Raw genomic sequence first — 12,816 nt, 5'->3', positions numbered from 1 at the left:
TATAACTTTTATTTTGCTCTTTTAGGGGTTGCTTCAGAGTTTATAGTATGCATATTTACATGGCATGTTGTAGATGATCCAAAAATACTGAGTGAACAAATGAACGCCCTAGTGCCTAAGCCAAAGGGCTGCTGAGAGCCAGAGGCATCAGGATTGGCCCCCAGTCCTGTGCTGTCACAGTTCATTTTTTCCCAGCTTTTATTTTCCTCTTTTACATCATATCATTATGGATATTAGCTTTAATCTTTCTGTCTTAATGTTAGTCTCTCAAGGTTAGGAGTCTGTGTCTTGCCCTCCTGCCCCCTTAACATTTTAACAAATAGATACTTTATTCTTAGGTGGTACTTTGTGGAGGCTTTTTTGAAAGTGTGTGGATTGGATCCTTGGGATGAAAGAAGCTGTGGCCTTGACTTACCTGGCCAAACCCCAAAAGTAACATCCTTATCAGGAAGAACAGATATTTTTAAAGGTGCAGTAGCTAGGAAAAAATATTTCAAAGAAATGGTCTAAATTTAAGATTAGCTGATCTAAGCAAAACTACACATGGCAAGGAAATTCAGACCTAACAGATTTTCCCCATTCTTAGAATGTCCCAGTTATTTCAAGGCTCATAAATATATATATATATAATCACTGTGCTTCCTGATTAAAAAAGAAAAACTTATGCGCTCTCTTTTTCTTTTTTTCTTTTACAGCAAGTAACTGGCAGGAGCTTCGGTGATAAAGACTTTCGGACAGGATTAGAAAACGGAATCCTTCTCTGCGAGTGAGTATAGCCTGTATCCAGGTGGTTTTTATTCAAGAAAAATTATTAGTGCTATTCAGTTGGTAGGTAAAACTTCCAGTGGCTTGTTTTGAATTTGATCAGTTTGAATCTAAAATTTAAAAAAAGTCACTGGGCTAAGCGGTAAATGTAAGTAGGTGAGGGAGCCAGTGTCAGTAGGTGGTGGTGGGCGCTGTGGCATTTTCAGACCAGATAAAGGAGTATCTGGTAGCTGCTTCTCAGCTCCCACCCACTTTCACAGTGAGAGAATTTGGGCCCAGGTAATTGGAAGGATGTGGACCGAATTGTGGTAAAAGTAGCAGCTTTTCTCCCCTTGATACAAAGGCAGCTGTGACCCGTGCAAACAGCGCTCCTGTTTACTCGCCACAGCTTGGAGCACACCGGGCAATGTTCCTCACTGGCCTGCTCCCCTGAACTGGTTTGAATATATTTGATTTGTGCTGTAGGCAAAATTCAAATATGCACAATAACTGCAGTGTTAATTTTCATTCTTTGGGACCTGGGCTTTGTCACAGGGTGCTGCTGTGAGGACGGATCCAAGAGCTTTCTGTGAAGTAGTTCTGGACACAAGAGAAGATAGAACCTTAGGATTTATAAGTGGATAGACATAGACTTCTAACCAAGATGTCAACATTTGAATTTACTGACTAGGTTCTGTCATTTCGGTACTGATTTTTGTTTTATTGAGATGAGATATATAGACATGCAGTGCACAGCTCCGAAATTCACAGCCCGATGAGTTTTGAAAGTGGTCTCCATGCATGTAACCTACACCCTGATCAAGAAAGAGAACAGAAAGTTCCCTCCTGTCCTATCCCAGTCAATCCCAACCACCTGTAGAAAAGCACTGTTCTGATTTCTATCAGCATAATATCTTCTTTATCTTATCTTGAACTTTATGTAAATGGAATCGCATAGAATGCACTGTAATATCAGCAACTTCAGAATATTGTTTGGGACCCACCCACCGTTGTAGCTAAAGAGCTTGGGTTTGGGAGTCTGAGAACTAGACACTCAGGTCCTTCCTTCACCCCTTAAGTGAGTTAACATCTTCTAGCCTCTTTTTCCCCCCGTATTAAAATTGTAATCAAAACTTTATTGCCTATGCCATAAACTTTTGTGTGAATTTCAACAGGATCGCGTGGATAGGGTGCCCTAAAAACTACATTTGTATACAAATGTTGATTACTATGCAGCACCTTTCAACACGTTTCATGTCAGCATCTTTTTTCCCCTGCTCCCCACTGCCCTTGTTCAAAGAGAAATTTCTATCCCCTGCTAGCTGTTTTCATGCCTTCTTTCCTGTGAAGTCTTCTCATACTTACGTCCCTCGCCAGATCTTTTTCTTCGATTAAATCTAAGTTGGAGCTCGTCTCACAGGTGCACTGTAATTGGTTTAGCATCTCACCAGGGACAAGCCCAGACCCCTTGTATTCTAGCACCTGCTTCTCCAATGATTCTGGGCTTAGCCTTCTCCTAGTGTTAATGCACTAGCCAGAATCTGATGTAATTTATGTCCATAGGGCTCCCTTAATCTGTTGAAGTGGGTCTTTGGTACCAATTTTTGTTTACCTAACATTTGCTCCAAAGATTCTTATAGGCATCCACCTCTCCACCCCATCCCCATGAATAAATCTTATCAGGGAGTAATATCCCCTGCCTGACTTTGGATTGAGCAGGCTCATCTGAAGGCAAGGCTCTGGACTTAAAGACATTGGCACACGCAGGATTTGTTTCTTACCTAGCTGCAGACATTGAGTTAGGGGATGGATTCTCTCACTTGTGCAGTGCCACTATCCATTGACCTTTTGCAAACACATTAATGAACATTAGGGCTGTATAGAGGTGGAGAGATAGGGTTTCAGTCCAGGCCATGGTTAGGAAATAGTATGGTTAGACAACACGGAGGCACAGATTATAGCGGGGGCCTCTTTAAATAAATAAAGGGCTTGGACTCTTGACAGCCTGGGGCTGAAACTGAGGGAACTGGCCATCTGACAGGATGTGGACAAGTACTGGCTAGGCAGGGTGAAACCCAAGATAAATGAGTTATTGTCTAAGTCCTCTAAGCATGGAGGATTTGAAGGAGCCTGAGGCCCACGGTCAAGTCCAGCAGACAGCCCTGGCACAGTTCGCTGAGGTGGGATGAACTGCGCTGGTAGCCCGAGGCAGGGAAGGCCAGTAGCGTGGTAGCATGTTGCCAGCCAGAGCCGTGGAGACAAAGCTGTCAGCAGCCAGAGAAACCAGATGAGAGCGAGTGCGAAAGTGCCCCGGAGCTGCAGGCACTGAGGCTGAGAACACTGGAAGATTCCTCTCTTCTTTTTGACCAGGGGCGGGGACATGGCTGGGTTTGCTCTGCATATTGGGCTGCTGCAGACTGTGATTAGCAGGTGTCTTTTCGAGACTTGTCTCCAGAGACCAATCTGGCCAGGAGGGGGACTTGCACTGTTCAGGTGTGGGCTTGGTTGATGGCAGGGGCCAAAAGGCAGGACGCTCAGCTTGGAGGGTCTCAGGAAAGTGAGAGTTTCCAGACAATGGATCCACACAGGTTTTAAACTCTCGTCTTTGGAGAATAGAATACACTTGAAACCTATGTAATTTTGTTAACCAATGTCATCCCAATAAATTCAATTAAAAAAAAAAAAGAATGCTTAAGGCCGTGCCACTTCCTAGAACCAGAGAGTTTCTTGGATGCTGGTGATTAAGGAACCACTACTCATGTAGCAACGTTTTAAAATACAGGACCCCAACTGAAATCTACGTGAATGGCGTCAATGAATTCTTCCTTTTGTTCAACAAGACTTTTCTCTTTATCTGAGTTGGATTGGCTCTAAATGTTGGTGGCAACTGTAGAGGGACACCGTGGTTTTTGTTCACTAAAAATTTTCTGAGCTTTTTATGAGTCTGGAAAAAATTCATAGTTCTCATAAAATTAAAGGGCATCTTCTGGGGCAGGGGCCTGGTTTTCTTCTTACCAGACTGGTTCTAAACTTAGCTGTGGCCTGTGAAGACTATTACCATACCCATTTTATAGAGGAAGTAGCTGAGGCACAGAAGATTACACAGTTGGCTAAGGTTATACAGATAAGAAAGATTTGAATGCAGAAGTCTGATTTCTTAGCTTTGCTGTTCCCCGCTGTCCTGTGTGTAGAGTTGGGTTTTAATGAGAGAATCAAACAAGAGGTTGGGGTGTGGGGGTGGAGCGGAGTTGGTGCCAGAAAAGCTAGAGTGTGGGGAGAAGGGCAGTACAGAGGATAACCACTGGGTCTCACTGGGTTGGTGGTCTTGGAAAATGGAAGCATCAAAGATCTGGTTGTCCTTCTTAAGATAAGAGGGCACGTCCTGTAAGAGTGAGGGCAGGAGAGGACAGGAGGCTGTGGTTAGTGCGGGGCATAGGTTTCAGTTTTCTTAGGTTGAACCGTCAAAACTAGATGGAGACGAATGAGAGTGATGGCCCCTCACTAAAAACGATGGCCACAGGAGAGAGAAAAGACTGGCACCTGCAGGCAGCACAGAAGATGGAAATTCACTAGCCTTCACATCACCCTGGGAGCTCTTACTTGGCCTGTGAAGGTCAATGCCCATGGCTTCACACATGCTCCCTCGTGTGTACAGTAATACTTATGCATAAATGTGTAGCTTACAGTAATAGCAAGTACAAAAGAGTGTATATGCCAAATGGAATTGTAGTGGATGTGTTTTTGCTGTAATCATCTCCCTCTTCCTCTGTTGCTTTTGCCAAGTGTGTGTAGTTGAAGTTAGGGAGGTTAATGCTCCAATGATGTGAGCCCTCCACTGAGCATTAAAGGTCTGGGGTCAAAATGTGACAAAGCTGCAAACCAGTGACGATTGTCAAGCTGTTAGAAATGTTAATTGGATAGTGATTATGTCCTCGGGGGCTTCAGGGTTCAAAAGGAAGGCTGCAGAACCATTTCCTAAGGAAGCCCTTCTCATAGAGTCGTACAGAGTCGCTGATGACGGTCCTCTAGGTCCTCTACTTCCTCGAACCCAGATCAGACTGTTTCAAAATAATTCCAGAAAGGGAAGTTTCTGACTTGTTTCCCTGGCTATGACTTTATTATTTAGATAGACCTCTATGGAGTTCCCATCTGGATCAGGTGTTGGCCGATCGTGACCCTTGGCCTGTTTTTGTACTGACCTTCCTTCTTGCAAAGAATGGCTTTTACGGTTTTAAAGGGTTGCAAATAAAACAAAACGAGTTTGTATGTGAATCATAGAACCTAAAATATTTACTATCAAACCCTTTATAGAAAATGTTTGTCAGCCCATAAGTACTATGGAATTAATTTTAGATGTAAATTGTTTATCCTCATAAAGTTAAGTAATTGAGTTTGGGCAGTACAAAAATGCTATTTGGGTAAATCAAATAACTTTTTACAAAAGGTTTCCTCAGGAGTTTATAATATTCCCCCCCTTCCACCCAGACTTTTGATTTTAGAATTTTCAAACATATAAAACATTGTAAGAGTAACGTAGGGATTACCATATGCCCTGCCACTAAATACAGTTATTGCACTTTTGCCATAATTGCTTTATATATGTTATATATATAACAAAAGCCAGTGCAAATCCTTTAATGGACAGCATAGTGAAAAGTGACTGAATTTAGGAACCTTAGGTTGAATCCTATGAAAATGTTATATTAGTAGACCAAATCAGTCAGAAAATGTGATTTCATATGGTTCAACCTAGTGGACAGTCCAAATCTTGGATTTGCCTCCTGTGTGTCCTTAGGCAAGTTACCTAATCTCCCTGAGCACCAGTTTCCTCATCTATAAAGATGGATGTAATTGTACCTAATTCATAGGGGTGTTCTGAGGATTAAATGAATTGGTAATGTGTATAAAACTCTGTTTAGTGCTTGGAACATAGCAGACACTTAAATGTTAACTTTTTCCCCTTTGTCTATGAAATGGGGAAATTACTGCCCCATCAGATCCCTGAGAGATTCCAGTGAGAGAAAACTATAAAGCGCTCAGCAGTGCCTGGCTCTTGGTTGACATTCTGGGTCACTAGCTGCTCTCATCATTCTTGTTGGAAATAGACCCAAAGTCAGTTATGAATATGACATAGTGATAGAACTCTATGTCACTGTGTGCCCATCAGCTCTCTCCCTAGGGCTGCCAACAAGCCACAGGATGAACGAACTGGGATTTTACTTTCTAGCTTCTCTTGCCTAGCCTGTGATCAAACACTGGGCAAGAAAGTTTGGGTCCCTTACAGACTCGTTCATCTGTATGTAATGAGCTTTGGCTGGCAGGGCTGGAGGCCTGGAGTGATTGTTTTGAAAACAGTAACCTTGACCTCTGTGGTGATGTCACTTCCTCCCGCTCCCTGCAGTCTGTTGTGGTTTCTTTCTTTGAGAAGCTGTTCCAGACCCTCCAGGCAGAGTTGCTGGGTTCCTGTCTGGCTTCTGAGCACCTCTACTGTCAGCACTTAACTTCACCTCTTTGTCTCACGTCTGCTTTCTGTACCAGATGGAAAACTTTCTGAAGACCCCTCTATTTCTCTTTGAATTTCCCTCGCTGGACACCGGTGGGACACATAATACATCCGTTACAAACACTTATTGCATGAGTCAAGAGCAATAGTGAGATTTCTCCCTAGGCTACCTAGTCATCAGTGACCTTAACTTTCTCCCAGTCTTAGCTGTCATCCTCAGTATTATCTTCCAACTCTGTCTCCTCTCCTCTCCTTCTTTCCTCCCTTCCCTCCCCTCTGTCACACACACACACACTTTTATGTAAAGAATGGGCCTGTCCCCGAAGGCACAGAGATTGAGGGCTGGAAGTATCTGCTTTCTTTATGTGTAAGATGCCCCGTGGCAGGGCCATCTTGGGAGCCCCAGAGGTGAACTGAGTGATTTGTTCTGCAGACACATTTTCATGGAGTGCAAAGTCTGAGTATGTTGGTCTGTAAATAAGTGACCAATAAAGAATGCCTTAGTGGATTTTTGTCTCGGTTCTTATGTTGCTGAAATGATTTTCTGAAGATTAGAAATTGGTTGGCAAACACTTGTTTACATCATCGCTGATGAATGAGCTTCTCAGAGGGAGGGCGCGTCTTGGACTCTTGTCCTGATTTCACATGAGACGTGGTGTGCCGCAGATACGGGCAAGTCTCAAGGATAGGCTGGCAGTTGATAGCGCAGCTTTGCAAGGAGACATTGTGTCATATGGAGGATTTGTTGGATATTGGCCATGTCCTGCACAGCCCCAGATTAGGCACCGAGGGGCGTAAAAAGGAAGTGCAAGCCTTGATCTCTGGTCTTCAAGAGTTTTGTAATGTGCTCAGGGATTGAACACACGCGTAAAGCAGTTGTTACGGTGTCAACCTGTGTATGAGTTAAAGCAGAAGTGACCGAGACTTAATAGCCAAGATTTAATAAGGTAAACAAGGGGAGATTTTTATAGTTTGGGAGGCAGTTATTGGGGAGATGTTACATCAAGTGAACTTTACATTAGAAGAGAATAGAATGAGGGAAAGAGAAGTGTTTCCTGCACAGGAACACAGGCAGGAGGGAAGGTCTGGGGCAAGTATGCTGTGTTTAGCATATGCATATACGATCTGCCTGACAGTGGGGAGGGTTTCTCTTCCTTCGATCAACAAACCCTTTTAAAAACCCACTTACAGGAGTGGTAGGTTGCTAAAATGACTAGTACACAGCAGCAAAATCATGCCACAGTGGTGCCCTGATCAGATCTGGAATCTAAAGCCTTACTCCATGTGGGCTGTAAACCTCAGACTCCTTTGTAGAAGTGACATTTAGGTGGAGACACGAATGAAGAGTAGAAATTACCCAGAGAAAGAGGGAAGAGAGATGGAAGCAGGGAGGAAGCACGTATGAGACTGAAAGAACAACACGTTTAAATCCCCAAGACAGAAAAAAGTGCTGTGTGTTGGAGGCACTGCAAGATTTGTTTGGTCAGAATGTAGAACATGGGAGACAGTGGTGTGAGATGAGGGTGGGCAGAGAGGAGGAACCAGCAGGGACAAGGCTGCTGCGGCACTGTAATCTGTTGCAGGGTTTGGGGGTTTGATCTCCAGAGCAGTGGGAATGAGAGGACTTTTGAAGAACTCAGAGGCACTTGGTAGGATATAGGGTAAAGATGAAAGAAAGACTAAAAACTGACCTCATCGTTTCAGTAGTTAATGACAAGCAAGGTGGGGCCCTTGATGAAAGCTGGAAAGGGTCCTCTATCTGTTGGGAAAGGTCATGGTTTCAGTTTGGGCAGGGTGACAGCCCACCCAGCTGTCACCTGTATTGAATAGCCCGGCAGAGGTCAGCTTGAGCAGGGCCTCAGAAAAGGCTGGCCTCACTGGCACGGGGGAGGCACTGGAGACCTTAATAGCCATCTCTGGGAGCTGCCAGTCAACTGATCATTGATTCAGCCTAATTGTTTTAGGTCTGGCTCTTGCTTAACAACAGGCTATTGTTAAGAGACCTTATCTAACATAAACTATACATGCAATATTTCCCTTCACTGTTGAAAAAGAAATGAGATTAGTCTGACCCAGTGGCTTATAGTTTGTCATTCAAATGAGACTCTTGAGAGTGAAAGGGAGTATTAACCAGCTGAGATGCTGGAACCCTGAATGAGATCTGGGACTGTCCTTGGCTAACTGGGATGTATGGGCACCACAGTTGTTGGCGACCCCTGGGGCGGGGGGGGAGGTGAGCAACCTGGATCCGGAAAGGAGATGAGTAGATGGAGACCCAAGGTGGTAGATCCCAGTGTGTCTAGAGCCCTTTGTTAAGAGCTCTCTCTCTAACCCAGATGCTCATTCAAATCTCAGCCAACTTGGGTCCTTTTGCCCTTACTGATTTTGGCCTTAGCAGCTGCTAAGAATTTGATAGGCCTTCTGTGTAGGATTCTCCCTTGTCTTTCTGCCAGATCACAATTGGCCTCCCTGACTTGGCCTGTCTCCAGCTCTTTGGCACCAAGACTCATTAAGCTTTTAAGTTCAAGCGAGGACATTTCAGCCCACTCTTTTTTTAGAGATCTCCAGTGAAAAGCTGCTTTTTGTTTGAAGATTGGCCTGGCTTAGGTGGGAACTTAGGCAAGCACTGACTATTCCTCGCAGCCTTCTGGTAGGAAAGATGAAAACAGATGTAGAAGATGGAAGGAGAATTGGTGGGACTCAGGATGAGCAGAATGGGCTCCCAGTGTTGCCTTTTTATTTTTTGAATTGTCACCAAATAAACAGCCCTTGGTTCCTATTCCAAAGAAGGACTCTTAGCACAGTGTATGTGGGGTTACTGTTTCCTTGAAACTGCTTTCGCATCAATTACAAGTGACTACACAAGACTCTTGTGTGCATTTGAGCATTGTGGATTTGAAACCGTCTCCAGCCCATCCATCTTTGCAAATACTTTATCTATTTAAAAGTATATACTTTTTGTTATAACTTCTTTCCTCTTAACACATAGTTTTACATGGCTTAGACCAAGCAGGGCAATTATAGAGTATGTTTTGATGCTTCCAAAAAATGTGTTTGAAATTTATGTTAGAATAATTATCATTCAGAAACCACTTCCCTCAACATGTGCAATAAAACCACTTCCTTCAAAATAGGTAATTTCCTTCCCCCATCAATCTGTGCCTTAATAAATATTAAACTTCTGCTCATTTAAATCACAGGCCTAATTTCTTTCCTCCTGCACAAATTTATTACACATCTGTTAGAATGACTGATTGACTTAAAAAAAATAAATAACGGGTTTAAATATGGACTGCCTGGGTGGTAGAGAAACGAGCCCATCCCATTGCTGGCCTGTGAAGTTAAAGGCAGGATTCGGACTCGAGTGCATTTAAGAGGGTTCGGTAGCTCCCTAATTGTATTTCCTTAATAAACCATTTTTTGATTGTGTCTACTGGGCTGTCAGGCTGGGTGGGCTGGCTTCCCACAATGAAGTGTGCAAAATTCCTGCCTCAGGTGTTCATTCTAAATTTTTCCTTTAGTTACCCACAGGACCTTTTCTTAAATATCCCATCAAGGACCCAGTTTATAAATGATTTCTTTTTCAGAAATAGACTTCCTTCTTTTTAAAAAAAAAAAAAATTATTATTTTTTAATCCTTTCCTGAGGGTTTTTTTCCATTGTTTTTTCAGAGAGAGTGAAAGGCGGGGGAGGGAGACAGACAGACAGACAGACATGGATGTGAGAGAGACACATCGATTGGTTGCCTCCTGCACGTGCCCCGCCCAGGGCAGGGGACGGAGCCTGCCACCGAGGTACATGCCCTTGGCCAGAATCAAACCTGGGACCCTTCAGTCCAAGGGCTGATGCTCTAACCACTGAGCCAGAGTGGCTAGGGTGAGACTTCCCTGTTTATATTAAGGGGAAGAAGAATGAGTGAATGAAAAGAAAAATAGAAAGTTGAGACTTTATGGCTGAGTGACTAGCTCTGTACATGCCTGTCCTTACTCTACTGGAGACTCTGCCACGAGGCTCACATTCCCAAACACGGCTTCATCATTCCCAGTGCCCCTTCCCACCAGGCAGGACCCGACTGAAGGCCCTTTGCCTAGAGCCTGGCATCGCTCAGTGTCTGGGAGCAGTGTTTCTGTCTGGCTTATCTGAGCCACCCCTTTGCACTAGCCACAGAGCATGATCACTGTTCCTGTGATTCTCTTGGTGTTGCCCCACTTTCGTGCTTTTGACTGCTTTTCATTCCAGCCATTTGGGTGCCCCCTTCCCTGCCCGTTCCCTCTTTCTGAATGCTAACCCCACGCATTGGGCACCTTTTCTTCCACTAAGGTGCCCTCTATCTGCAGCCTGAATTCAGTGCTTCCTTCCTCCTCTTAGTGCCTGTGGCAGTGACAACCTTAATTTCAATTACTCCCTCTTGTTTCTGATTTGAAAGTATTTTGGCTTTGTCTAGAGCAAGCGATTTGTCTCACACATGGCACTACTCACGAGGTTGTCTGTTTTAACTTTCTGTTAGATTATAAATTCCTTGACATAGTGACAGTGACTCATACATTTTTCCATGCCTAACGGTGCTTGCACATGGCAGGAATGTAGTAAATTGGGGAAGAATGGAAGAAGGAAGAACACTCCAAATTTAAAATTTTTGAAATTACTAACATGTTTATAACATGTGTATAATCAATCAATGTGTATTCAGACAATGCTATATTAATTCAAAATGGATCCTAGACCTAAAAATAAGAGCTAAAACTGTACAATTCTTAGACTAAAACACAGGAGTATATTTTTGTGACCTTGGATTGGACAATGGTTTCCCGCATATAACATCAGAAGTACAAACAACAGGAGAAAAAATAGATAAGTAGGACTATATAAAAGTTAAATGCTTGTGTCCTTATAACTCAATATTAAAAATGGAAACAATCCAATTGAAAATGGGAAAAGATATGTGAATAGGTGTTTCTGCAAAGAAGCCATAAAAATAGTCAATAAAAACAACATGAAAAGTTCTCAACTTCATTAGTCTTTAGAGAAATGCAAGTCAAAGCCACTGTGAGATACCACCTCACCCCCACTGGAAGGCCTGTCATGACAAAGGAAGACAGTATGTGTGGCCTGGATGTGGAGGGATCGGAACCTTCACACATCGCTGGTGGGCGTGTAAAGCGCTGTAACCACTTTGGTGAACAACTTGGCAATTCCTCAAAAGGTTAAACATTAAGTTACTGTGTGACGCAGCAGTTATGCTTCTAGGTACAGATTCAAGAGAAATGAAAACATTTGTCCAAACCAAAACTTGTACACAAATATTCACGACAGCATTATTCATTAACAGTCAGGTGATGGAAACAACCCGGCTGCCCATCCCTGGATGAATTGACAGATAAAATGTAGTATATTCAAACAATGCAATATTCTTTGGCCGCATAAAGAATTAACTACCAATACATGCTACAAAATGGATGAACCAAAGCTGTTATGCTAAGCGAAAGAGACCGGTCACAAAAGACCACATGTTATATGATCCCATTTATCTGAAATGCCCAGAATAGGCAAATCTATGGAGAGAGAAAGTAGATTTGGGTTGTTAATGGCTAGGGGTTGTGGAGGGGTAGGATGGGGAATTAAAGCTAATGGGTCTGGGGTTTCTTTCAGGGGGAAGAAAACGAAAATTAGTTTATAGCGAAGGCTGCATAATCCTGGGAGTGTACAAAGACAAATTGGATTCTAGTTTCAGTGGAGAACTCCATGTAAATTACTATATCTCAAGCTATTCATGCACACACACACACACACACACACGATATTTAAAATTTTGCTTCAAGATGTTTAATATGCCCCGTAGAAGACTCAATTCAAGTGTCATTTCGTGCATTTCTCGATGTGCTAGTATCACAGTGTACTCTGCTGCCAGATGTAAAGGAAATAACAAAACTAAAGCTAAAAATCAAAGGCACACTCATTAAAGTCAGGAAGCACGACATTAGATAAAGAAAGGCCACAGAATGGAGAAACGAGACTTTATTGCTTGAACACTGCAGCTCTCCTTTAGTTAAAACTCCTTTTCTACAAAAGATGAAAAGGCTCTGCCTTTAGTCTCATCCGTTCCCTGTCGGAGCTTCTGGCCTCAAGAACACGTTGCCCATGCCTCTGAATAAGACTGCATTTTGTATTTCAGCTGCACACCCGGTAAAGTAGAAGGATGTATGTCCCCCCAGCCCCCTTCTCTTTTGTGTGTCCTGTGGTACATCAAAGGGAAGAACCCAGAAACTTCACTGCCTCCTTTGGGGCCAACCAGTCCTTTAGAGAGGAACACAGTGACTCCATTAATTCCCACCCCCTCATCCTGCAGACCCTCAGGAACTTAATGAAATGACAGTAATTGGCAGGGAGGAACTGGAAACCTGTCAGGTGATCCTTCCCTGGTATGGTTACCTGAGCCCACCTTTGGTCTTGGTGCTGAGAAAATGGTTCAGATGTGACTCACAGTGACGACAATTACAAAATTGCCAGTGAACCAGAAGTCCATTGCAATTTCAAAACTGATGTTTTTGGCTTCCAAATACTTTGCAGTT

General features: G+C 43.3%; 1 protein-coding gene across 2 annotated transcripts in view; it reads left to right on the top strand.

The window, feature by feature from the left end:
- Window positions 1–12,816, top strand: part of LIMCH1 (LIM and calponin homology domains 1) — a 299,516-nt gene that overhangs the window by 114,997 nt on the left and 171,703 nt on the right. For both annotated transcript variants that reach the window (XM_087827676.1, XM_016206753.2), the window contains exon 2: window positions 696–766. In XM_087827676.1, the coding sequence (XP_087683802.1) occupies window positions 696–766 (71 nt within the window). The remainder of the gene's footprint in view (window positions 1–695; window positions 767–12,816) is intronic.

This window comes from Miniopterus natalensis, chromosome 1 (assembly GCF_054644295.1).
Source record: "Miniopterus natalensis isolate mMinNat1 chromosome 1, mMinNat1.hap1, whole genome shotgun sequence".
Classification (NCBI taxonomy): domain Eukaryota; kingdom Metazoa; phylum Chordata; class Mammalia; order Chiroptera; family Miniopteridae; genus Miniopterus; species Miniopterus natalensis.
Note: the sequence above shows the minus strand (reverse complement) of the source record. Positions and strands in the feature narration are given on the sequence as shown.